Source organism: Jaculus jaculus, chromosome 3, assembly GCF_020740685.1.
Source record: "Jaculus jaculus isolate mJacJac1 chromosome 3, mJacJac1.mat.Y.cur, whole genome shotgun sequence".
Taxonomy (NCBI): Eukaryota; Metazoa; Chordata; class Mammalia; order Rodentia; family Dipodidae; genus Jaculus; species Jaculus jaculus.
Genome location: NC_059104.1, coordinates 123,594,512 through 123,621,428, shown reverse-complemented (window position 1 = coordinate 123,621,428; position 26,917 = coordinate 123,594,512). Strand labels below are relative to the sequence as shown.

General features: G+C 39.6%; 1 protein-coding gene across 7 annotated transcripts in view; it reads left to right on the top strand.

Moving 5' to 3' along the window:
• Fat3 (FAT atypical cadherin 3) overlaps positions 1–26,917 on the top strand; it is a 658,782-nt gene that overhangs the window by 452,210 nt on the left and 179,655 nt on the right. For all 7 annotated transcript variants that reach the window (XM_045144958.1, XM_045144957.1, XM_045144960.1 and 4 more), the window contains exon 4: positions 6,239–6,300. In XM_045144958.1, the coding sequence (XP_045000893.1) occupies positions 6,239–6,300 (62 nt within the window). The remainder of the gene's footprint in view (positions 1–6,238; positions 6,301–26,917) is intronic.

Genomic DNA, 26,917 nt, shown 5'->3' with positions numbered 1-26,917 from the left:
TGTTTTTAATACCAAACAGCTTCCAGCCATGTGGGAAAATAATGCTGAGCTAGCCAAGCCCTGCAGTGCTTCAAGTAGCACTTGTGGAAAATAGGAATGCCATGGCAACAGTTACACAGCTGGGACTAGGACACCACCAGGAGAAGATGTCATTCTTGTGTGTATCACCTCTCTGACAACAACTACTGAAAACATTTGAGTTTTTTTTTACTTTCTGTTGTTGTTCTTGTTGTTGTTGTTCAGGCTTTTTCTGAGAAAAGGGTTGTTAGATTCTTCTGTCCCCATAACAAAGTCAGAACAGCTATTTTTATATCTCCTTATTTACTTATTTTGCATGGGTATGAGTATGTGCAGTACATGTGTGTGCATGTTCATGTAAGTGTGGAAGCACATGTATATGTGGGTATGCATCTGTGTATGCATATATGCATGTGTACCAGTGCATGTTTGTGTGCCATTAAGTGTGTAATCCAGGGTACAATGTGGGGCTCTTCCTTGGTACTCTTAGCCTTTTTGTTTGTCTGTTTGGTTGATTGGTTGGTTGGTTGGTTGGTTTTTTGAAGTAGGGTTTCACTCTAGCCCAGGCTGACCTGGAATTTACTATGTAGTCTCAAGGTGGCCTCAAAGCTACAGCAATCCTCTTCCTACCTCTGCCTTCCAAGTGCTGGAATTAAAGAGGTCTGTCACCATATCCAGATGGTCTCATATTTTGACATAGGGTCTCTTGTTGAACCTATAGCTCACAATTGGATGATTTCTAACCAGCAAGGCCCAGAGATTAACTGCCTCTGCCTCCCCAGTGTTAAGATTATAGGCACACGTCTCCATGCCTAACATTTTCTCACAGGCATTGGGCATCCAAACTCAGGTCCTCATGCTTACAAGACATGCATTTTTACCCATGGAATAAAGTCTCCTTATGCCCTCCAAAGTTCTTTTGCCTCCAAAGCAGTCATTTCTTTTTAGGGGTTGTGATTTGTTTTTACTTAGTCATGTACATGGTGTATTACAGTCATGTTGGTACCATTTTTAGCCTCCTCCTTATCCTTCCCCCCTGCAGATACTATCCTCATTGGGGAATATGGGTCATGCATTATGGGGTTAGTCATCATTTATGGGTAAGAGGTAATGTCTCTGTGCATAATGACCCAATGTGTGGCTCGGACATTCTTTCTGCCCCCTTTCCGCAAATTTACCTGAGCCATGATGGATTCATTTTAGGTCTGCTCCAGTGATGAGTTCTTGGGAGCCTGTATGTCTTTGGATATCTGGTTTGGTATGTGTTAAGTATTCTCTGTGTCTATCTCCTTCACCCTTGTGCTGGTTTCAGGCTCATGACCAACATCTGTCCAAGCAACTCATGGTCTAAGCTACGCAGCAACAACCTGAAATGATGCTTACACAAGTGTATTAGTGGTGCACAGCCATGGTGGGTAACCAACTGTTCTTGATTTGGCTAACAAATCCACTCAGTGGAATGGAATCCATAGCTGGAGCTGGGAATTAACTCAGAACCATATCCAAAGCAGTCATTTTAAAAGTAACAGTTATATCCCTCCCCCCACCTTTCTGTGGTTCATGCAGTTATGACTGGTATAATTTCTCTTCTAAATTGGAGGCTTTTTAACTAATTGCCAGAAGTGACATGTTTGTTTATATCTCCAAGCTACCCACAAAAGCTTGCCTTTGGCATTCAGTCTCATCATGTCAGTCCCTAATGTCCTGTGTTCAGCAGATCTTACAAGTTTGATGTTTGTGCTTCTCTATTATACTGACTATGGATTAGGATTGCTTTCCACAGTGATGAGTCAGAGTGGGCAAAGGGAAAATCTGCATTATTTTACCCTCATCTTCAGCATAAGGCCCAAATTCTTTCAGCTACAACAAAGGTTTGAAAATGAATGTGTGTATTGGGCATTTTAACTAATTCCTCGGACTACAAATGATGTCTGTATTTCTAACTAGGAAAAGTCCCTACACTTTTGCTGAGGTCTCACAGCTTAGCCTAAGCATATACCTCCAGAAGGAAGACCATCTTTACCCCTTCTTAGTCTGATAGTAAAATCCACTTTTTACTGTAAATAACTACCAGTTATTGCTCTAGTTCCCAAAAAGTCTATTGCTCCTTTGTTTCTAATTCCCATGGGCATACCTTATCACTCAATTCATTCCAAATCTTTATTCCTCATCCATAAACTTATGTATTCATTCATCTATCCATTCAAGTATCTATGCTACAAGTAAAAAAGATATGTTAAAACCTGAATGGCAAAGTTTGATTTCCCACTGATTTTAACAGCTTTTTCATATATAACTTGCATAAAGTAATACTCCCTCAAGTATGCAATCCAATGGTTTCCAGAGTATTTACAAAATTATGTAACTATTGCCATACCATTATTAGGAATCCTCTCAAAAGAAATCAGATACCTAATGACAGTCCCTCTCCCCACCCAAACTAATATGTTTTCCTAATGAGTTGTACTTTAAGCTTTTGTCCCCTTTTCTTTTATTTGCATTCATAAAAATAAAAGGTTGGAAGCTAGGGGCTCTGAGGGCATGAAGAGGCATTCCTGTGTCTTCTGGAAGCAGGGACTATGTAGTTTCACCAGTTCCTGGTTCTCTAAGTATACTGTTTCAGGCTTTCCAGGAAGTCATTCTCCTCTGTTATCTTAAAAACATGTAATCAACACAGCATATGAAGGATACAGATGGAAAAGGCCACATTGGTCTTCAGGTAAATGTGTGCACTATGTAATCCTAAGAATCACTATGAGAAGAAGCTGACACCTTTCCTGTGCATTCATGGCTGCCTGACCTGGGATAAAAGGAGTGGCGATGAAAAGAGAGTTCTCAGGGGAGCAAAGGGCAAGGGGCACAAGGACATTTGTGCCTGGGATAGCCACAGATGAGCAGCAGAGTACAGGTTCCCAGCCTGTTCATCCTTTTACAGGCTCTGTATAATAATCATTCCCCATTTTCACTGTGACCTTTAACAGGGGGTGCCCCATGAGAAGGTGATGGGGTTAGACAAAAGCTTCACTCACTCTATGTGGCGGCAGCTACTCCTCATTTGAAAAGAATCTCTATGACATATGACCTCATCAGACAGCATGGCCTGGATATGAACACTGTGTATTATACACCCACTGGTGACCATACAGACCCTTAATATTATTCCTCCTGAGAGTTATGCTCCTTTTATTCCTCCATTCCCATCCCCTACCCAACATGACTTATAGGTCTCTATTTCTATATCTATATATAGCCCTGCTACCCCACAGGCACTCACTGAGTCCAGAGGGCTGACCCTTCTGGCAGAGCACCTAGGTGTGATTTATTCTTGGATGTGACTGAGCCAGTTGAAGGGTGAATATCAATAAAATGTCCTGGTGAGATTCAACAAAAGATAGAAGAATTGGATCATTGGATCACTCCTTTCTGATAGACCCAGGGGACTGTCTCAGTGCTCATCCTAAGAAGTTCTGATACGGTAAATGAGGGGTGGAGAGATAAATCTTTATTTTCTCCCACCCCTTCTAGGGATAGTAATGCACAGACACTCCTCTTACTGGATGCTCCTGGTAGCTTTCACCTTCAGCCCTAACAGCTGCTTGTCTCTACATGCAAGAGCATCCCTTTTGTCTCACTATGCAGAAACCCTTTGTGAATTGTTTGAAATGCATACTGATGTCAAGTTCACCTTTCGAATAAACAGATACACTCTCTACAAAAAGCAATGCCATCCTCAGAAACACAGTATCAGTTCTCAGCAAGGCCAGAACATAGCCAGACTCTTCCATAGTAGTGTTTGAGGCTCAGTATTATTGGGTCCCTCTCCTTTGCTCTAAGTGGAAAATGAAGTGGAAACTAGAGCACTGGAAGCAAAAAGGAGGCCCTTCCCACAAATCACTGTAGTGGAAAATCACAGATTCATGAACAAAGGATTGTATGTAGCTACAGGGCAAAGAACGATACATGTGACATGGAGACTTGTCTGATAGACACCCAATCCTGTTGAAAAACTGGAATACTCTGCAGGTGTTCCAGAATGTAATAGCTGATAACAGTGTGCTGGACATTTCAAAATTTCTAAGAGGAAATATTTCAAATGTTCTCATCATAAAATAAGTTTTTTATATGATAGATATATAATTTCATTTGATTTAATTTTCCACATGACATAAGTCATAACATAACTTTGACCCTATTTAATATATATTTATATAGTAAATTAACAATATAAATAAAAAATCTACAGGTTAAATGGTAGGAAGGGCCACACCCTGATGAATTTTTGGAGTGGGAGGCGTTTGGTACATGGGCTTCCTTCCCATGGGGGTATAAGGTGGAAGAAAAATATGAGCACCTGTTAAAGAGCCATGTTGCACTAAGTAGGATATTGTTTTGGAGGGCATGAGAACCAGTTACTGTCCTGTGTCCTCAAGAAAGTCATGAGCCCTAAACCCTGGTTCACATTTCCATTTAACCAAAGAATTGGGCAAACCAAACTGAGAAGGATAATTATTCAATTATTGTATTTATTATGGGAAGTACAGAATCAAAGGAAAGAAAATGAATACATCCATGTGGTCTGAGAGCCCGCGTGGTGAGCTTGGAAAAACTGTAAAGAAGAGAATTAAAGAGGAAAGAAGAGAAAGTTCAAAGAGCTCCTGCCATATTGAGGGCATGGAGAGTAAGAGAGCCCATGTGGGAGAGGGGTCAGGTTTCTCCCCTCATCTCAGCCCAGCTGGTCTGAGATGAGGTGGAGACTCACCAGGACCTGGAGGTTCATGAATGAGGAATGGACAACCAAGAGAAGTTGCTCTCCCCTTGGAAACATATTTATAACTTTATTGTAGTGGGTTTTACCTTCTAGGTCAGGTGAGCCAGAGTGAGGCTATGGGCTGTCTCAGGAAAAGACTAGCCATGAAGCTATGGGTTATGGAGACTGAATTTGAGCAACCACATATTACGATTAGGTTTTAATTCTAGAAAGGGGACTTCCCTTCCAGGAGGGGCACAGGTAGTTTGAGGAAAAACAGATCTAAGAAAGAGAAAAATAAGTTGTTTGGGCTCCTGAAAAAAAAAAGAAAGAAAGAAAGAAAGAGAAAGAGAAAGAGAAAGAGAAAGAGAAAGAGAAAAATAGTGAGATCATACTTTGATCTCTAGCAAAGTGGAAACTGCAAGGATACTTTCGGGGCCCAGTCACCCTTACTGCCTATCAAAGCTACCTGGCTCCTTCTCAACCTCTTCTTGGCTCTCTATAAAATCTGTGTGCTTCCTCCACCACTCTTCACAGGATGGAAAGATGAGGTCAAGAGATCCACTGCTGCCGCCAAACCTTTACCTCTCCCATGTACCTGTCTATAGCTATAAGGAAGCTTTTGAAAGGATTTTTCTCTGTTCTTTCCTTGTTCATCAGAACACACCATGAAAACAACCCAACTCATATTTTCTTCAGGAAAAGTGTGAAGAAGAGAAATTGAAAACAACCTCTTAAAGAACCATAAACCCTACCAAAGACTAATTGCCATAATGAGCTGGGAGGCAGACCTTGGAGGTTGTCTTCTCATCCTGTTTTCTTTGTCGTTATATATGAAGAGGGGATTCATTCATGAGAAATGCCATTGGAAGAAAACACAGATAATGTGCATGTGGAACTTATGTAGCATAAAGATATAAATGCATAAAACAAAATTCTATAATTATACTATGAGACCTTTGGTGTTTAAGAGTTGTTAAATTTAGAATAATTACATGTACTAGGAGTTTTGGAAAAATAACCTTCTTAGAAAGAATAACAAAATTATGAAAGTATATAAAAATTAAGTAAGAAAGTGCTATTTCCTAGCCATAATATAAACAGTATCAACAACCTATTTAAAGTTCAAGAACTTTAAAATCTCTAATGAGGTTCCTACTACACCAGAATTTCAGCTGTATGTTAATGAATCTTTCAACTGCCTAATTATCGGAGAAAGAATGGTTCTCTTAGGGAGTTCTCACAGCCTCACAGATGACAGTACCTCGACTATAATAAGCAGAACTGAAAAAAAAAATTTTCTAGGTTTTCTTCATAAATTTTATTTTGCTTTAAGTATCATTCTATTTTGTTTAAGAATCAAATTTAAGAGTGACTATTCCTTTCACTTTTGCTTTAACTGGACTTTCTTCCACATTCAATGTGTTATATGCCTCAGATACTTAAATGTTAAATATTCTCATCTCTCCATAGGTCTCATTACCACAACTTCAAGGAAACTGGACCGAGAACAGCAAGCAGAACATTTTTTAGAGGTAAGCACATGGAGGGCACTAGCCTTCATCAAAACGTACTTTCACTACATTCTTAACCTTCATACAAGCATGGACTTCAGTATGTGTAAATAGTGGGTTTCCAGAGGAGATTTCTGTCTTGGCTTGATTGGTTCAGAATTCAGTTTCCAGTTACATTCCTCACAGAGCACTCTTGTGAAGTGAACAGCAGTTATAAAGCAGCACATATCTTCTGAGAAAGACAGGACTGGACCTCGTGACTGGACCTCAGGCCTCAGTCAATAATCAGAAGGCGTGCTCTGGAGCTGAGGTCTGTGAGCCCCAGCCAGAAAGACAGGGAGGTAAAGAGTGATTCTGCTGCTGTTAGTGTGAGGGACATTATTCTTGAGCACCTGCATGAATTTCCTCATTACTTTTCTAGGCGGAAGACTAAGAGAGGGAAGGTGCTGGTTGATTCAGGACCTGAGATGACTATTTCTGAAACCATAAAATGTATTCCTATAACTCATTAAGACAGGAGCAACAGCAACAGAACATTGAAGGACATTATTTTTGGAAAGAAATAAAAAAGACTATAAGGAAGTGATGAGAAAATAGCTATGGAAGAGCTTTGTGGAACCTTCCTTCTATCCATATCCTGTGTCTTTATTAGGAAGCCTGAAGTCTGCATAATTTGTATGACACAATGATCTAGTGTGGAATCAAGAACAATGTTAATATCCTGGGCTTTATTAAAGGGCCAGAGTGCATCCCTGCTATTAAAGTGATCTTTTCTTCAGTATAATCCACTTACATCCAGCAAATTCCCTCACACACACACCTACACATACCACCAACACCTCTCTCAGATCTTATGACAGGACCCCCCCCTTGAGATCCTCCTTTAAATAGGCTCACTAGGAAGGATTCATTTAAGGAACAATGGGTCTTGAGCTGCCCTGTCATGCTTAGCTTGAAGCTTGGAATTTATTATGTAGTTAATTACCTGAACCTCAGTTTCCCTGCTGTGAAATGTGGTGAATCTCAGAGAAGCACTCTTAGTCCGCAACCTTATGTTTTGCATCAAAGTATGTTTTAAAATTCGTCAAGAACTACCTATAATAGAGGGTTATTAATATTATCACACAATCCTGTGATCACCCTTATAAAGCTTTACTACCATTTCTTAAACATAAAAAGATTCCAGGCTGCCAGAAATAACTGTAATAATTCCCTTTTCAAAATCCTGTTAATGGGCTAATGTTCTGAAAGTTCCAGGAAGGTAGCACCTGTGTTTTATTTGTTTCGTTACTCCTGTCTAAAGGGGAGTCTAAGGCCTCTGGAGTGGTTGTGTCTTGGTGTGGTTGAAACCTTTGCCTCCCTACAGGAAGTGAGGGCTGCCATTAGCTCAGGCATGTAACCATCATTTTGTCTTGTCTTCACTGAATACTGTCCTCAGGAGTATGTGGCACAACATGGCCCTGTCCCAGGATGAAGTAATACTGGTAAACGCCAGGCAAGAGTATTTCTTGGACTTTGAGTTTGCTTCCTGCAAGATTCCTTGATGGTTTTCATTCTTTACAGACTATATACAGAGTAACACTTCGGTACTTTGGACTAATGTAGGTTGGAATCTAGAATCCAAGTTTCTAAGTATCCAGTGTGATTATAGGGAGGTGGAGTAGCCTACAAGACAACTCTGCCGAGTTGCTCCAAGATTAAAATAGACACTTGGTTGTAGACACTCAGTCCACTATATAACCCTACTAGGTGATGAGCAAAGCACAGTAACTGGGTCTTTTTTACATAATGACGTAACTCTCATAGTTACCTTTATCTTACCCTCCAGGAGGGAGTGGCTTTGAACAACTGAAATACAGAAAGAACTCCAGGTGGACTTGATTTGTGCATCAAGGACCACCAACTGTGGGGACAGAACACTGGGAGGGATAGTGGGAGGTATATGATCACTGAAGGAACATGACAGCTTCAGAAGAAAACTGAAAGAAGTTTCTTTGAGAATATGGAGAGTTTCAATGCTCAGTACACTAAAGAATTAGTGAGTCTATAGAGAACTCACCCTAAATCTGTGGCTCTTATGAGTTACTGTCCATGGAGACAGGTAGACTATGAATTCCAACCAGCCCGGGCTGCATATTAAGAGACTATCTCAATAAATAAAGGGAAACCAAATAACAGCATATTGCTAAAGGACCCAACATTTGGTGCTATTCAGTGATGCATGAATGAGACCAAGATTATGTTTAAGAGACAGAAAGTGTTGAGGAATATCCATATGGAGAGGTGGTGAAAGATGGGGTGACAGGAAATCAAGTTAGAAAATCAAATGGAGGGCTGTGGTGTTCCAAACATTTTCCTAAGTTCAATGGAAAGTTATTAAATGGGGAAGAGAGGATGGCAGCTGTAATTGCTGGGTGGTATTGCTAAAGGTCTCCCAAAATAACAGAGAGTATTATAGTTGCAAATAAAGAGGCTAACAAGGCACAGTAATCAGTATAAAGACACTGGAAGAGACATTATGCTATATCTAACTTGTAGTGATGAGATTGTATAGTGAAGATAATATAAAAGTAAAAATACATCACAGAGGTGTACACTAGCTCTATAGTAATGTGTATTATTTAGTATCTGTTCTTTCCATAAATGTCTGAATCATCTTCTGTAACACAACTCATGTGACTGTTTTTCCATTTGTCTGGGAGACTCTCTTCCTTGTTTATAGTTTTATCTTCTGAAAGAAACACACTACTTTTTACTAAGTCTTTATATCACTCACTCGTGTCTTACTCTGCACATCCATCTTTTCAGTGGTTCCCATTCTTGGCCCCTAGTTCCCTTGGTAAGCATCTGCTTTTAACATGATGATGATTTCTGGAGGAAAACTGCAGGACCATTTCAACTTTGTATTGGCAGAATGTAATCTCAGAGAAACAGAAGCTTATCTCATTAGGCTTCTCTTTCTGCCACTCTCAAAACTTTAGCCCATATGAATAGGTTGTCAGAGGAAAAGCTGTATATGTACATGAAACCAACAGCATGTAGCAGGCATTGGCCTTAGCAGGAGACATGGTCATGACTTCTGTGTTGAGAGCTCCTAGCACCACATGCGTGGATACCCAATGCCCAGTGAGTGTTTTGTGACTTGCTATAGGCCTCCCTGCACCCTCTTCCATTTTCTCTTTCTACTCCATTTTTGCCTTAGTTCTTCTCATTCTTATGGTACCAGCTTCAAAAATGTTAATGAAATTCACTATGTTTTCTTCTTTCTTACAGGCTTTATCAATACCCACTCTAGGTTTGGCATTGGGCCAGGAATCAAGGCTCTGTCATTAGAGTTACTGCATTTCCCCCAGTGGGTATTTTCTTTAATGTTCACACTAAGGCTTTTGTAATGTGTTTTGATATTTATACCTGCTTCACTATAAAATCACACTGCCACTTCAAGTTATGCATAACATAAGAACAACTCTAAACCACATAGGGAGCTTCTTTTGCTAGCTGCTGTCTTGGGATCAAAGGGCTATTCCTCGTTACTAAAGAATAGAACTTCTCTCCCATTGTATAGAGGCAGACACTGACCCAGAAGAGAGTAGCAAGCCACCATCACATAGCCACATCACAGCAGAGTGTCTAGTATAGGTCTTCCTGTCTCTATAGAACAGAGATGACCCCCCCACACCCACCAGCAAGTGGATTTGTGGCAAGCTGAGTCATTTGCTCCTACTCACAATCTGTAATAGTAATTGGGCTCAGGATTGGGTCATTCCCTGCCTAAAGTCAATGTCCACAACATATCTGAAATATTTTCTTCTTATGTGTCTGCCAACCAGCCCCTCAGCTGCTCCTCTATCTTTTCTCTTTGAGCTCAGGACAGGGCTTCATTCTTGAAGGTCACTGCCCTCACTGCCCTGAGCCTCACATAAAGTCCACGTTAGAGAAAATTTTGCCCACATTTGATGCCAGCAAAGAATAACAGCAGAGTAGGTGTTATAGACTGAGTTATAGCCCACTAACTTTCATATTTTAATGTGCTAACACATAGTTCATGATATCACCATATTTGGAGACAAGGTCTCTAACATAAAGACCTTAGAGTGGCCCTAAGTCAGTATCACTGGTGTGTGGACATCAACGTGCCACATTAAAATGTAGTGAGACAATAGCCTTCTGCATGGCTGAGAGTGAGGTCTCAGGGGAACCTAAGTCTCTTCACACTTTGAGCTCAGATTTTCAGCCCCCAGAACTTGGAGGAAACTGATTTTTGTAGTGTAAACCACTCATTCTGTGGTACTTTGTTATAGCAACTCTTACAGACTAATGTGATTTCCAAACTGCATTGCCTCATCACAAGGCTGTTTAAATGCAACAAACTTGAGTAGGGACTGTAGCAATCACAGTTTCAGGAAAGGAGAAAGATGCTTTCACACAGATTAGATGTTTCCATCCTCCATGTAAAGGGGATAGTTCCCCCAAGTTAAGATCACAGAAGGCTCTGTGTGACACACACTGGCTTCTTTTCTAGGCTGAACTCCATTCCTTACAGAAGGATTCCTTCCATATGTTCCTTTGAAGGTATTTCCAGCCCACCTTCCCATAAATGCTATAGCCACCCCCAGAACTTTTTCTTGCTCATAAACCAAGTCCTCCCATGAAGTAGGTTAACTAGTGAGTATTGATGCTACAAACATGCCTTTGACACTCTAAATCCAGGTAGACAAAGAGTACTAGTATTGATGGTTGTAGCTTAAATGATGTTGGCAATGGTCGTGGTTACAGTTGTAACATTCATGATGGTGGTAGTGCTGTGGATAATGGTGATAGTGGAGATGATGTTGATGATAGTTATTATGGTGGTGGTGTTGGTGATATGAATTACAGAAGTGTCACTTAATATTCCTTGTTGATCATAAAATAAATATTAAATCAGATGCATACAAATAAAGTTTTGAGAGTGAATAGTAATTCTCAGAGTAAATAGATTCAAAACCGATATTAAAAGATATTCCCAGCCCTGAGCAAGTAATCATAGCATTGTGCAGGTAGGAGGAGTACATGGTAGAACTCACCTGCCCCTTATAAAGAGGTTCAACCAGTGGTAGGTGTGAAAGAGATAAGTGTCAGGAGAAATACTTATTTTGAAAAATGAAAACAAGAACAAAGTGAAATCATAAATATGTGTCAAATCTCCATATATTAACTACTGACAATTCCATTATAACACAGTAAACTGAGTCCTTGTTTTATAACATTTTTCAGAAAAGAAAGGGTCCAATCCTTATCTGCCTTGCAACTTTTAATTCTCTTTAATACTTTATTATTTATTTGACAGAGAAATAAGGAGGGAGAGAGAGAGAAAGAGAGAGAGAATGAGCACACCAGGGCCTCCAGCCACTGAAAACGAACTCCAGACACATGTGTCCCCTTGTGCATCTGGCTAACATAGGTCCTGGGGAATCAAACCTGGGTCCTTTGGCTTTGCAGGCAAATGCCTTAACCACTAAGCCATCCCTCCAGCCCATTTTAATTCTTTTTTTTTAAATTTAATTTATTAGTTTTCTTTTCAGCAAATACAGGCAGTTTGGTACCATTGTTTAGGCTCATCCATGATCTAGCCCCTCCCATCGGACCCTCCTTGTTGATGGAAATGGGTCGTGCATCATGGAGTTAGCCCAGTTATTAGTACGATAAATGTCTCTGCATATCATGGCCTAATATGTGACTCTGACATTCTTTCCACCCCCTCTTCCTCAAAATTTCCCTGAGCCATGTTGGGTTCATTTTTGGTCTGCTTCAGTGCTGAGGTATTGGGGGCCTCTGAGGCTCTGGCTCTCTGATTTGGTAGGAGTTGATTTTTCTCTGTGTTGGTCTCCTTCCCCTTTGTGCTGGTATCCGGTTCATCAGGAAAACATCACCCTTGCTTGTTTCGCCAATTGTCCTTAGTTTCAGCCGGGCCCCTTTTGAGGTATGTTGGGGCAGCTCTCTCCTTAGGATCTGCATCTATCTGAAAAAGAGAAGCAGATTCTCCGATGGAGAGTAAGTTAGCACCCAGAAAATTGAGATAACAATTACTTTTTTGATAGGGAATTTGATAGGTGTAGGCTCTCTTGTACCCCATGATTGATGGTAGCTTGATATTGGAGAGTGGGCTTATGTTTGGGTATGGTTCTGACTTGTTTCCTGGCTCCAGCTATGGGTCTTGTACCACTGAGGGGATCAGTTAGCCAAACCAAGAGCAGTTGGTTCCCCACCATGGCTGTGTGCCACTATTGCACTTGTGTGGGCATCACATCAGGTTATTTGTTGCTAATTAGGTTACGCAATGAGTTGCTTGGACAGATATTGGTCATTTCCCCCAGTCGCCCATGTAGCACCTTCTGGCTCTAGACACACTGACTGTCTGGGGACTGACTCTCTCCTGGCTTCCAGCCATGCCATTCCATTTTATGTGTCAGCTGCGTATGGAGTCTTCAGCAATAGGGTCTTACCACTGGCCTTTGGTTGGTCATCAAGTACTCCAACAGAAGTCTATCATTGTTTTGGGAAACCTTGTAGGTTTCTCTGATCAAAAGCTCATTGTGGATGGTAGCCCCAAGCTGGTAGTGGGGGTTACAGGTCAATGCCCACTAAGAAATTGAGGAAAAACATAACTAATATACAAGAGTTAGAGAGGAGAGAGAGAAGGGGGAGAGGGGGAGAAGGAGGAAGGGAAGATGTAGAAGATTTAGGTTAGTCTTGATCCTACCCTCTCCAGTGTCTTGTGGTTCAGGTGTTTCCTGTAAGGGTCTAGTGAAGGTTCAGCCATTTGGTCTGTCTTTTAGGAAGTAGAATTTTATGGTACCATTGCCGTTTGGGTCCAGATTACTGTTTAGTGATGTAATTCACACATCTGTACAATGGAATTAGCTTCTTGTCTTTTCCTTACCTTACATTTTTTCAAAATGTGCCCTTTTGAAAAGAGAAGAAAAAATAAAATAGGAGCTCATGGAGTCTAGTCAGAGTTGGAAATGATGGATTTTGAGGACTAGATTAAGATTTCAGCTAAGCAATCTTCACACCCCATCTTTGAGCGAGGAAGGGAAGGGTAATTACTAACCTTTAATGATAGGTAATGGTTTAGGCCTCTCCTTTGCTGTGTTTTCTACTGTCAGAACCTCATTATTTAATTTTGCTTATCTGTTTCTCTACTTAGCTTACAAGTGAATAGCATTCAGGCAAACACTTGTGTTCTGAGAGCATCTGCAATAAACCTTTAGTTCCAGAAATATTCACTTCTAATTACTGATTTGTGAAAGGTTGTATTGTTTGTTTTCTTTGAAATTTGAACACTAATTAGTAGAGCGGCAGTAGATGAGACCTTGGATGTTGGGGAGTTCTTGCACCCAGTGTCTCAGCTTCGAGATGGGCTTTTTGCTCACCTAGCTCTACAGGCAGACCATCCCTCCAGGCAGGTCACAGTTTGCTGAGCTGTGCACAAAGGTTGCAGGACTGAACCATCACTTGATTTCTCTCGTGTTTCTTGAGTTTCCTAAAATGATGCTTTTGTTCCATCCTTAAGTCTCTGCAAGGTTAGGTTTTGGGGAGATTAGGAGGAAGAGGGACAACTTATCCCAAAGTTCTTGCACAAATGTATTTTCCTTCTCAGAGAAGATGATTAGAGTTTTCTTATGGTTTTGAACAATCTTAAGAACACCTACTTGCCAATTTCACATCGTGGAAGCTCAGATTGGTTTTATGATGGTAGTTTGACTCTCTGCCCTTTGTTTCCAAAGCTCCACTTTCCTCTTTCCTTTGTGTTGCTTTTCTAGTTAGCTTGTAAGGCACACTCTCTGAGCCACAGAACATCTATCTGGATTCATATCACTTGGGCCCTTCAGAGAGTACAGAAGCCCAGGCATAACATGACATGTGTAGGAAACAGTTAATTACCAAGAATGTCTGTTGAAAAATTAAAACATTTTAATAACAGCAAGCATAGAACATGAGGTTCAACTCAAGTGTTTTTGTTCATAATCAGAACAATCTACTCTGCTTATTTCCTGCCCATAACACAGAGCTTTGCTCAAGTGAGCATTCAAATGTCTGGCTTTTGTGACAGGTGAGAGGCAACCAACCTCATATATTTTGTGGCAAAACTGGTCTAATAAAATTCTTAGATATGGGCTGGAGAGATGTCTTAGAGGTTAAGCGCTTGCCTGTGAAGCCTAAGGACCCAGGTTCGAGTCTCAATTCCCCAGGACCCACATAAGCCAGATGTACAAGGGACCGCATGCAGCTGGAGTTCATTTGCAGTGGCTGGAGGCCCTGGTGCATCCACTCTCAATCTCTCTCTCTCTCCCTCTTTCTCTGTCTATATCTCTCAAATAAATAAATAAAAATAAACAATAAATAAATAAAGTATTTTTCTTAGATGTTCTCCAATGTAAGGATACAGAACACTGAAATGAAAATAAGTTAAGAGGGCCCTACATGTTAGAGCCATGAAAAATGCCACAATTCCTCCAATACTCTAATTTTAGAAAGGCATGCAACAAATATGGCTAATGTATTATATTTTAAATGCATAACTGTGCTGATTTTGCATGATTATTCAATCCAAATTTATAAAAGGTGAAAGATCATTTACAATACTATCCTACTTGTAGCAATATGCTTTGAAAGTCTGTGTCAAATTAGTCCTTCCTATGAATGTGGCTAGAGAGGGTTAAAGCATAGGACGTGAATGCAGGAAGTGCTGACCACTTATCAACTTTGTGAACTTGATTCTGATTACTCAATCTAAACCTCAATTTCCTCGCCTATAAATGTGGAACAGTGATGATATTTCCTTCACAGCTGTTTGTGAACATTAACTCATTGTGTGTGTGCTGTATACATTTCATGTGCAGTCACTCTTATGATGAGAAGCCTAAGGTTTCACCTTGTGATTCTGGAAGCAATCTTCTTATGACAGAATCAGAGCACTAAAGGCATGATATTATTCAGTGGGATGATAGTGTGGCTCATAGAGGTTAAATATACTCATGGTACTTTAATATAAGTGTCTATGAATGTGCCCAGAGAAGTTCCTGGAGCATAACACACACCGAGAAGAATATTAATTCTTCCCTTCCTATTCTGAAGATGAGCCTACCATTTCAGAGATTTGCCAGCTACTGTTGCTTCTCTCCTATGCATGGGCTATGACCATGTAAGTTAGAATAGCTCATTTACCTAAGCGCTGCTAATGAGGCAACCAGAGATCTGTAGTAACTCCAAAAAAGTTTTCTTAGGCTCTGCAGTAAGACCTGTGGTCTTTCTGCCTGTCTAAGCCAGACTTTAAGATGGAGACCAAGGCATCTGAACTCAATTAGGGGCAAGAGCATTTCCAGAAATTAGCTTTTAGTCTAAAAAAAAACAAGAACTCAGGCCAGTCATCTCTGGGCTGGTCTATCCTTATTAATAATCTTTGAACCATCCCCAAGAATCCTAACCTCAGAAAGCCTTACATTGTATTTACTTGCTAATGCAGAGGACATAATATTTAAATGCTGGTAACAACTCTTGTGTGTTTTATTCAAATTGCAAAATGGTAGGTTGTGTGGATATGATACACTGGTTAGATAGAGTATTAAGGTGATTTTCAGTGGGGTAATCTATGATGTGATTAATATGTAGTAATATAATTCAGAGGCTATTCCTTTAAATGGTTCCAGTGCCCCCTCTACTTCTGACCATTCTCTGCTGCTATAAGGCCACAGGATAAGCTCAATGAGAGTCTTATTGAAAGTTACCAGTGGGATAGAAGGCCAAATGCGGAAAGTACCCTTTGTTATACTGTTGGTTCTCAAAGCAAAGCCCAGAACATAACAGCAACTCAGCATATACTGACTGCTGTCATATTTAGGGTGTTAGGGCATGCCCAAGCTGGTAACCTATGCTTTACAGTGTACAGTGATCTGGCCAGCCAGACCTCCATGGAGAGTCAGTCGTTCATGCAGGTAAGGAGCTAGGACAGGGGGTTCTAGACTTTTCTATTGCAAGCTGACACATAAGATGGGGTAGGACTGCATCTCATGGCATGCTTGTGTACATGGAGATTGATCTCTGGCTAATCCCAGTCCGTGTTTGGAACCTAAAAGCAGTTCCTAAATCACATTTACCTACCTGAAATGTATCATCCTGATGAGGTGATAAATACATAGTTCAAAAAGAAGATCTTAAGTTCTTCATGAGGTACCCTGTTATAATACCTGGCATGTCACTCTACACTTTTAAAGATGCTGATAAATAACTTAGACAAGGAGCTCAGGTCTGTGCTAATGTACACTTTTATGTGATATTATTGAGATGAAATCTGCCTTTACATGACTACTTTTAAATAAAATAGAAAAAAAAATATGTCCTAAAAATGTATAACTCCTCATTAGCTCTCCCTAGAAGCTTCACAAAAACACACTTTCTAGACTAGGCAGCCAGAAGCCACAGAGGAGAAGGTGACTGACCAACCCAGAACATCTATGTCCATGGAGAGAGGGACATTGTACTTTTTTGTGCTGTTTTTAAATTGGATTATGTGAATGAGATTTCTCTTCATGGTGTAGGGAAACCTCTTTGTTACTGAGAATCTATTTGGCAAAGTCTCACATTTACATGTCTCAGGAGATCCAAGGACCTCCTATCCTGAGGCAAAAGAGAAGTCAGGAAGGTCACATGAAATGCAAAGCCACAGTGTGGTCTTGTTTGGCAGATAGCCAGAGCAGCAGCAGATAGAGTCTCAGGGTACCCAGGAATTCAAGATTTTCTTGTTTTGTTTCAATAAGAGAATGTGACAAGGTTTTTATTTATTAGGCAATTTTACAACAAAAGATGCCAGGGTATGAGTACTCCATCTTTGAATGAGAAATTACAAATGCCCCTGTGCAAGGCCATGACAGACCCATGATGTGTGTTCTGATACATGTGCAAAGCTATTTGCCCACCTTCAAAAATAGTGCTTTAGAAGGAAGTCATTTAAAGGGCACTGTTATACCAAAAGAATATCAACATCTCCCTCTCTCTCTCAAAAAAAAAATAACATAATAAAAGACTCTAAATGAAGAAAGTAATACAACTGTTCAAATATATTTTGAAAACAAAAAGAGCAAAGTTGGAGAATAAAAATTGCCTGCTTTCAAGGTTAACTATAAAGCTAAAATAAATCAAGATGAACATGCAGATACACTAGTGGAACTAACCAATCAGAAAGCTCAGAAACACACCCACCAATGTAGCCAACTGATATCTGATGAAGGTGTAAAAGCAATTCGATAGTTAAAGGATAAATTTTTCATGAAAATGTGTTGGAGCTATTGCACATCCTATCTGAAAAAAAAAAAAACATGGGGAAATTGGGGGGGAGGGAGGTTATTACCATGGGATTATTTTATAATCATGGAAAATGTTAATAAAAATAAAATAAATAAATAAATAAATAAATAAATAAAATAATATCAACATGTAAGGAAGAATGAACTAGATTTCCACTGATTTAAATTCATCCATATGTATTTATTTAAAATGCATGTGTAAGAAAGTTTTTACATAAATGCCTTTAAAGTATTTGTGAAAAAGCTACTATATCTAATTCATACCAGTGAGAAATATACCAGACCTTTAAACATTCAACCTAAAATGCAATTGCAGACATCCGAGTGCCTAGCCCACACAAATGAACTGTTTCCCCTTCAGTACCAATGTAGACTAACATTACACATCAAAACATGTACTCATAGAAGGAGGGATGATATATCATAAACATTTTGTTCCAAAATACAAATAAATCCTATGAAAGCATATAATAATATCTTAGCAACCAGTCTAGTCTAGGTGATAGGTTATTTAAATCCCAAATGAAAGTTCTAAGTAAACATTTACCAAATGTGGCCTCATAAGCAACTTCACATTTAACATTGTGCCACCATTCTCTACTGGTGGTGAGCTGTAGTGTAAAAGGAAGAAAAGTATCTGCAGCAGACTGTAGCTGAGGTTTACTGTGTCTTTGAAAGGGTATATATGCCTTCCTGTGCTAAAACAAACAGGTCAGATGCTTCAAGTAAAGCCATGGGAAGAAGAGCTCTTCACATATTCCCACCTCTCCAACCAGAGCTTTGTGGCCAAGGGACTCTGGAGAGTCTCTGCTGTGTGGGCCGAGAAGTCATCTTTGTCCTCAGTGGAATGCCACTTCAGATGACCTTGATATGTGGTTTCAGGGAGGAAGGGCAGGAAAATTAATATGTTTCTATGAGATGCCCCTCTTAAAGTGTCAAAATGTACATCTGCAGTTTATGAATCTGTTGTGGGACCATAGTTTTTGAGATACTTAAATACTGGTTTTGTTTCCTTCCTGGCACTGTATAAGCTGACTAGATTCTGCATTGGCTGAGTTAAATTAAAAGGATTCTCCCTCCTTCTGCTCTTCCTGTTCTCTCCTCCCCCTCCTCCACATCACTGTGTTTACACAAAGGAAGAAAAAAAATGAATCACAACTCAACATTACAATTACCTCTTGTCTAGGAGGACATCTAGCTATCTAGCCTTGTGGCATATATTTTCAAAGACATAGGATACTATAGATAAAGCCAGTTCAAAAATAGTGGAGATGCACTATCTGCACAGATACCACTTGGGGAGAAAAAATGAATTTAGCTCTCTTAATTCTACCTCCTTATGTCATCCGGCATAGTTTACCTGCCCCAAAAAGATGGACATCACAGCTCTGGCTCACTGGCTCTTTGGAGATGCCTCCACTGACAGAGTTCAACTTGGATGAATGAGATTGGCACTGACATGCTAAACAATGTACACTGAATAGAGCACACTGCTTAGCATGTCACACTGGTATGCAGACGTAAAGCCTACCATAGCAGCTAGAGGACTTAAACAGTGGAAAGCCTAGTTGTTGGAAGTAATAAGGAGAGCAGAGGAGGACTCTGTCTCAGAAATCACAGCTGAGTCTTTGAGAGGAAGATGACTTTGAAAGCCACCACTGAGATCTAGAGTAAGCATTCCAAACCACAAAAGTTATCAGCTAAAGGAGAAACATTGTTCTCACTGCTTTTCTGTTCTCTATTTATTTATTTATTTATTTATTTATTTATTTAACAGAGAAAAAGAGAGAGAGAGAGAATGGGCAAGCCAGGACCTCCAGCCACTGCAAATGAACTCCAGATGCATGTACTACCTTGTGCATCTGGGTAATGTGGGTCCTGGGGAATTGAACCTGGGTCCGTTGGCTTTGCAGGCACCACCTTAACCACTAAGCCATTCCTCCAAACCCTGTTCTCTTTTTTTATTGTCGCACATTTCAGTGATATCCATGATATCATGATACATGATAACATGATAGCCTCATGTTTTTAGTTTCTCTATATATATCCTAAGTATACTTTAAGTTTTTCTTTTTTCAAACTGGTTATTTGTTTAAAAACTGGATGTGGGCTGGAGAGATGGCTTAGTGGTTAAGTGCTTGCCTGTAAAGCATAAGGACCCTGGTTCGAGGCTCGGTTCCCCAGGTCCCACGTTAGCCAAATGCACAAGGGGGCACATGCGTCTGGAGTTCGTTTGCAGAGGCTGGAAGCCCTGGCTTGCCCATTCTCTCTCTCTCTCTATCTGCCTCTTTGTCTCTCTGTCACTTTCAAATAAATGAAAATAAAAAAAAATTTAAAAACTGGATGTTTGTTTCATACTTTAATTTTAATTAGTTGTATTTTATGACCCAACTATTTAAATTCATTTGGGGTTCAAACGTGTATATTTTCCTTAAAATTGAAGGCTTAAAACCCCAATATTATTAATTTTGAAAATTCATATTTCTTTAGCAGAATCAAAAGCATAATGACATGTATTTCATATTTTGTAACTGATTTATTTAAGATTTCCCTAACTGCATCTGTAATGTTGTGGTGAATAGAATGAAATTCTTCAGTCTAATGCCTGGATCATTCTTATGGTAATTTTGAAACTGGGAGCCTTGGCCACATTCATACATGGTAACTGTAGAATAATCAGCCACTTTCAAATCAAATAAAGGCATACGGAACCTCAAGGATATTTTTGAAACAACATTGTTTCTACCGAGTTGAGTTATAGTGTCAATTCCTTAAGCATCTGAATGGGAGAGTTCTTATAATACTATTGGTGTTGCATTTTTTTATAGAATGCTTGAATTATCTGTCAGTACAGTGCTTAGCACCATGTTGAACTCAATAACTATGCAATAGTGATAATATTATTGCTTAGAATTCATTTAGCACTTTTATATCTTTTGAGTGTCACGATGTTCTGCCTAGTAGGTGTGAGGAATTTTAATTTGATGCTCATTCTGTAGCTTAAAGCTTAGGAGTGTAATGACCCATGTAAGATAATCCTCCACTCCAGCAGGGCATTTTTGGAGCAAAGCCACAGGATTGTCCTGGAATTCATTAAAAATAAGAGAAACTTTACTTCCCACACTAAAATTCAGAGGTTCTTCTGGCGTTTCCCATTTCTGTTCTTTAAGCCATAAACATCATAATTCTCCACACAAAAAGACGCACACACAAAAAGCAGAAAATGATATTCCAGAACTTGGGAGATAGAGGTAGGAGGATCTCCATGAGTTTGAAGCCATCCTGAGACTACAGAGTGAGTTCCAGGTCAGCCTGGGCTAGAGTGAGACCCTACCTCAAAAAAAAAAAAAAAAAAAAAAATTCCATTCAAAACCAGGCAAGGTGGTACACACCTTGAATCCCAGCACCCAGAATGTAGAGGTAAGAGGATTGCTGTGAGTTCGAGGTTACCCTGAACATACTTAGTGAGTTCCAGGTCATCCTGGGCTAGAATGAGACCGTACCTTAAAAAAAATAAAAATAAAAAGGCAGAAAATGAGAAAGTTAGAGCATGTCCATGATTAGTGAATCCTCAAATTGTGACCTCCCAAGCAGCAGAGCAAGTTCTTATCAAGCCATCCCAGTTTATCCTACCAGTAAGTAGTTTACCTAAAAGTAGACTTTGCAATATCAGGCAAATTCCACATATCTTCTCCTGTAAACCTGAATTTCCTCTTGGCTAAACAGAAATTATCTTCAGATAATTGTGTGTTGGTTTACTTTTTATTTTATTTATTTATTGTGTGTATGTGTGTGTGAACACTGGTGATGTAACACAGAGTCTTACACCTTCTGGACAAGCACTCTACCACAGAGTTACATCCCTAGCCCCACAGATCTCTTTTATACCAATAATGTCCTTGGCATTGACATAATTCTGAATATCTAAGAGGAACTATGCAACTGAAGTTGAAGAATAAATTATGTATAAAGGGAACTATCAACTTGCTATAGAAACCCCAGTCTTGGAAATTTTATTACGTCTTCAAAAAGAGGATACTTGGGTTACCTGGCAAAATTCTTAACTTGGCACTTTATTGCATTTTGGAATTACAAGGCAGATAGTTTACTTTAAAAATCCAGTTCCTGGTCTAAGGACATAGCTCAGTAGGTAAGAGCACTTGCCAGTTAAGCATGAAGGCTTCTGAGAGCAGAAATGTCAATGGTCATCTCCCCAACACTCATGCTAGGCATGGTCACACACATACATCTATAAACCCAATCCTCAGAGAGTATAGAACTGAGGACTACTTGGGTTCACTGAGATACAGAAGCTCCTAGTAGAGCAAGAGACTATGTCTTAAGAAAAGAAATAATTGGATGAGAAATAAGGGAAAGGCACCTGACATTCTCCTCTTTCCTCTGTATATACACACTGGGAGAGTATACAAAACATACAGACACATAAACACACACACACACCTACACCACACATTATGTATTTCAATCCACCCACGTACTTCACACACACACACACACACACACACAATTTGTCAAGAAATTTAATAAAAGGCTGCAGAAATATTTAGGTTGCTACCAAATCAGTGTAAATCATCATTAATGAGACTACATGTGTGTGTTAGACTTCTCATCACTGTGACAAAATACCCAACAGAAACAATTTAACAGAGGAAGAAGTTATTTTGGCTTATGTTTCCAGATGCTTCAGTCCATCACTGTAGGGTTGGTGGAGCATTGCAGCTCACATTTTGGTGACAGAAAACAGAGGGTCGATACCAGGGTCATTACTCCCTCATCTATTTTATTCTATGTGAATCCCTGTCCTGTACAAAGATGCAATCCACATCCAAGGCTAGTCTTCCTCACTTCCTCACCTGTTAGTCCTCTCTGTAAATGTCCTCCCACTCAGAGGTGAGGACCACCTGAGGACTTATTAATATGGCCTAATAGACAATCAAGAACTACCATTATATGTCTCATGACTGATAAAGTAAAAGATATAAATACACAAATATTACACCACATAAAACATAATTGTTACATTCATGTTTACCCTAAAATAGTTGAGGATACCAGAATAGCATGAGCAAAGCATGATGGAACTTTACATAATAAGGTGTACATGTTTGTATGTGTTCTGAGGTTATGGGTTAGATATATCAGGGAGGATAAGGAACTTAGCCTTGACTATGAAGAACAGTGACAACTAAGAAGACATTCATAGCTCTAGCACAGACCTACAGTGATGGATGTGTCACCCTTGAGAGATGGAAACAACAGGAATCTGACTGTCATATAGGAATTTGAGAAGGAAGGTGACTGAAATAGTTACAACAGGATGTATGAGAAAATATAGAGCAATGGAAGGCACAGGAGCAAAATGGTAACAGGCAGAAAGTCATGCACAGAGATAATTATCTGGTGAATGGAGGCTTTGAAGTAGGAAAGAGCCTGGAACTGAACCAGAAAGTCAAGAGGAGACAGTACGACATATGAGAATCTTATTACTCCACCATGGGTGGGAGCAGCAGTAACGGAAAACTGAGCTGTGAAAACAGGTGGCAGAACTCTGCCTGAGACTTAATCAGATTGTGGAGGAGAGAAAACAGATCCACCTGCCCCAAACACCAGAACTGGTGTTTACCAGCCCGCCTGTGTAGATGCCATCAATTCAGTCAGCTTCATCTTTCCTGTAACTGAAGTCATGTGACCTTCCTGCCCTTCAGTTCCTTATCCGACATAATATGTGACCTTAGGATTGGTCTTAAAATCATCCTGAATGAAGCATTTTTGGGAAAACCAGAAAGATTTTTTTTAACTTGTTATAAATTTTCATGCATTTGACTTTGCTCACTTCCATGCAGTTCTTGACCCTGCAAATATGATTAGTCCCTCTAACTGCATGTTTCTAGAAGAATCGCATTGATTTAGGACACATGCATTATAATTACCTTTCCTATGAGGATGCATCTGCACATGTGTGCAGTTCACATATATGCACCTGTGCATGGTGACCTGAAGGAACTTAATGTGTCATTCCTTGGGTGCCATCCACCTTTTTTGAAACAGGTTCTCTCACTGGCCTGAACCTGCCTAATTAGGTTCATCTGGATAACCAGTAAACCCAGGGATCTTCCTACCTCTGCCTTGCTCGCTAGAGCTGCATTGCAAGAGTATTCCTCTGCACTTGGCTTTTTTGTTTTGTTTTGTTTTGTTTTGTTTTGTTTTGTTTTGTTTTTGTTTTTCGAGGTAGGGCTTAACTCTAGCCCAGACTAATCTGAAATTCAATATGTAGTCTCATGATGGCCTCAAACTCATGGTGATTTTCCTACCTATGCCTCCCAAATGCTGAGATTAAAGGCATGTGCCACCATGCCCAGACGACTTGGCATTTTTATATCTGGCTTCTTAGAACTGGTCTTAGAACTAATGTCCTATGCTTATAAGGCAAGCACTTTACCACATGAGATATCTTCCCAGTTCTTAATTTATTTCTTAATTATATGGAGTTTGACACCAAGGAGTCAGCCATTCTCACTTTGAAGAACACAAAATCCCAGTTGAATTGCTGTTTGATAGAGATTAGTTTGGGAAAGAGAGGATTTCCTTCATTATTGTCATAGTCATCTAATGGTCTTAATATTTTTTTTCTTTTGTATTTGCAGGTACATGTGTGTGTGTGAGTGTGTGCGCATCAGGGTCTCTTGCCACTTTAAACACATGTACCATTTTTTATGCCTGGCTTTATATGAGTTCTAGGGAATTGAACCTGTGCCAGCAGGCATTGCAAGCAAATGCCTTTAATCACTGAGCATTTTCCCAAGACCCATAAAGTGTAGCAAAGGCTGACTTCAAACTCCTAATCCTCAGCAATTGCCCACAAGCATACCCAACTACAACAAACAGCACTGGTGGACAGAGGTTGACTTGAATGTGAGTTCAGGAAGTCCATGGATTCTGCCTGATCTAGATCTAGGTCAATGATCTAGAGAAACTTCTTATTTTATGATAACTTTACTGTCTTTTGGTATAAATGGAGATAACTGCAACCACCTCCCTGGATGTAGAAGCATATGGGGGAATGCTTTGCAGAGAGCAACATACCAACTACTGCAAGTCATCTTCTTTCTTAAGAAAATAATATACTGACCACAGTAAACATATTGCATTTTCTCTAATGTTAATATAATCTTAGCATATTCAGTAAATCTTTTGCCTAATTGACCCAAAAGAAAAGAGGCATTTTGGTGACCAACAACATCTACCATCAAGTAGACCTGTTTTCCACCCAGTATGAAAACCACAGTCATCTGATTGTGAGTGTGTGTATTGTACTCCCATAGTGAGTTCTATTATCATAATAGGGTTGTGAGTGTGTGAGGTGCACTCTTTAAGTTTTGGTTCTATCCTAGCTTGCATATCTCTTAGAAAGATCACTATGATTAACTTTTCTAGAGATAGGATAGTTAGGTTTATTATTAGATCAAAACTATCTGCAATGGCTTTGTCACCCACCTAACAAAGGACCATATTTTGACCATGCTGTATTTAAAATGGCTGACAAATAAAGAATGTTGTATAATTAAATTCTGGACATATATAAAGAACTTGTTTAAAGAGGTGTTTTTTTTTGTTTTTTTTTTTTTTTTGTCTTACTTCTGTTTTTGTTTGGTTTTTGTTTTTCGAGGTAGGATCTCACTCTGGCCCAGGCTGATCTGGAATTAACTATGTAGTCTCAGAGTGGCCTTGAACTCATAGCAATCCTACTACCTCTGTCTCCCAAGTACTGGGATTAAAAGCATGTGCCACCAAACCCAGCTTACTTCTGTACTTTAGCTATTACATTGTTGTTTTTTTTTAATGCAAAATTTATTTTTTGTTCACTTCTACAACCACTCTGTGAAAACGTAAGTTCCACAGGTTCTGTCTTCAGTTAGTGTTCAGTGGGAATGGCAAAAAAATGGCCACTGAATTTGCAGTTCTTCCTAACAAGAGGTGGAGATTGTTTCCACATCCTATGTGTCTGGGCAGGCTTTTGTTGACTGCTATGACCAACAGCATAAAACGGAAGTGACATTTTTTGATTTCTCAGGATGAGTCCCCCCAAATTTTTCTTCTACTCTTATTGCTCTTGCCATTCTGAGACACTGACCTATGATCATGATGTGGTCTCTACTTAGAAGTGTAAAGCAATCTTCTTCTAAACAGTTCTTCTTGATGCAGAGATGCCAGCGAAAACATGACAGGATTTATTGCCTACATATATGGGCTTTCTGAGGGGTTGACTCTCAAACTGGCATATGAATGGTTTCAGAATGTAGATAAAGGAGATTGCCCTGGTTGGGAGAGGAGCTGGTGAGGGTACATGGGCTGACATGACTTAACTTCCTGCCTGCATGTTCTTAGCATGCACTCATGTGGAAAGAGAAGAAAGGGATGAGAAGGGCCTGAGAACTTCACTAATTAGACTGGATAATAGGGTCAGACTCTTTATTGCTCCTAATTGCATGTGCTTTCAAAAGCTTGGTGCCTGAAATCTCTTTTACATTTTTTTCCTTTAGTTATTTATTATTTATTTATCTATCTTCTGCTGACCCCAAGCTCAACTATGACTAAGATCTAGCCTTCTGTTCTCCACTGACTTTCCAGCTTCTAGATTAGTCCTTGTCTCATAATTGGTTCTCAGAGAGTACTTGTGAATGGAAGAATTACTGTACCGAATACAGAGGCCTGGCACCTCATCAGGACACAAGCAGGGTGGGTGCTTCTGCTGACTTCTCTGCATCACTGTCACTTGATGCTCCAGAGGAATGGCTGAAATTCATTAGTTCTTGTTCCTTTTGTCTGCATTCTTTGACTCCTATGCCTACAAATTATATATTTGCCATAACATAACACCATATGGATAGATTGGGTTGCTCTTGCTGTCCATGAAAATATTTTAAAGTGTCTATGTTCTTGCAGCTTGTTGAATTGGTTATATGGTTATACTGCCCCTATTTTTGAATATTGCAAATGTGCTGGTCAGAACAGTCTCCTCTTTATAAATCATAATATCCTAAAATAGAACCATGGATCCCATGACTCCAAGTTAAGGACTAGAGAGAAGGCATTAGTTCTTCCTTATTCCAAAAGGGGGTAGCGAAGTACTACAGAATGACCTATTGATGCTAAATCATAGTAACTTGACCTGCATTAGATTTTCTTGTATTATTAACTTCACAACCTCTTTATGTTTTATCTATTTACTTTCATCTTCATTACATATTTGTATATGTGTGTTATGTTGGTGT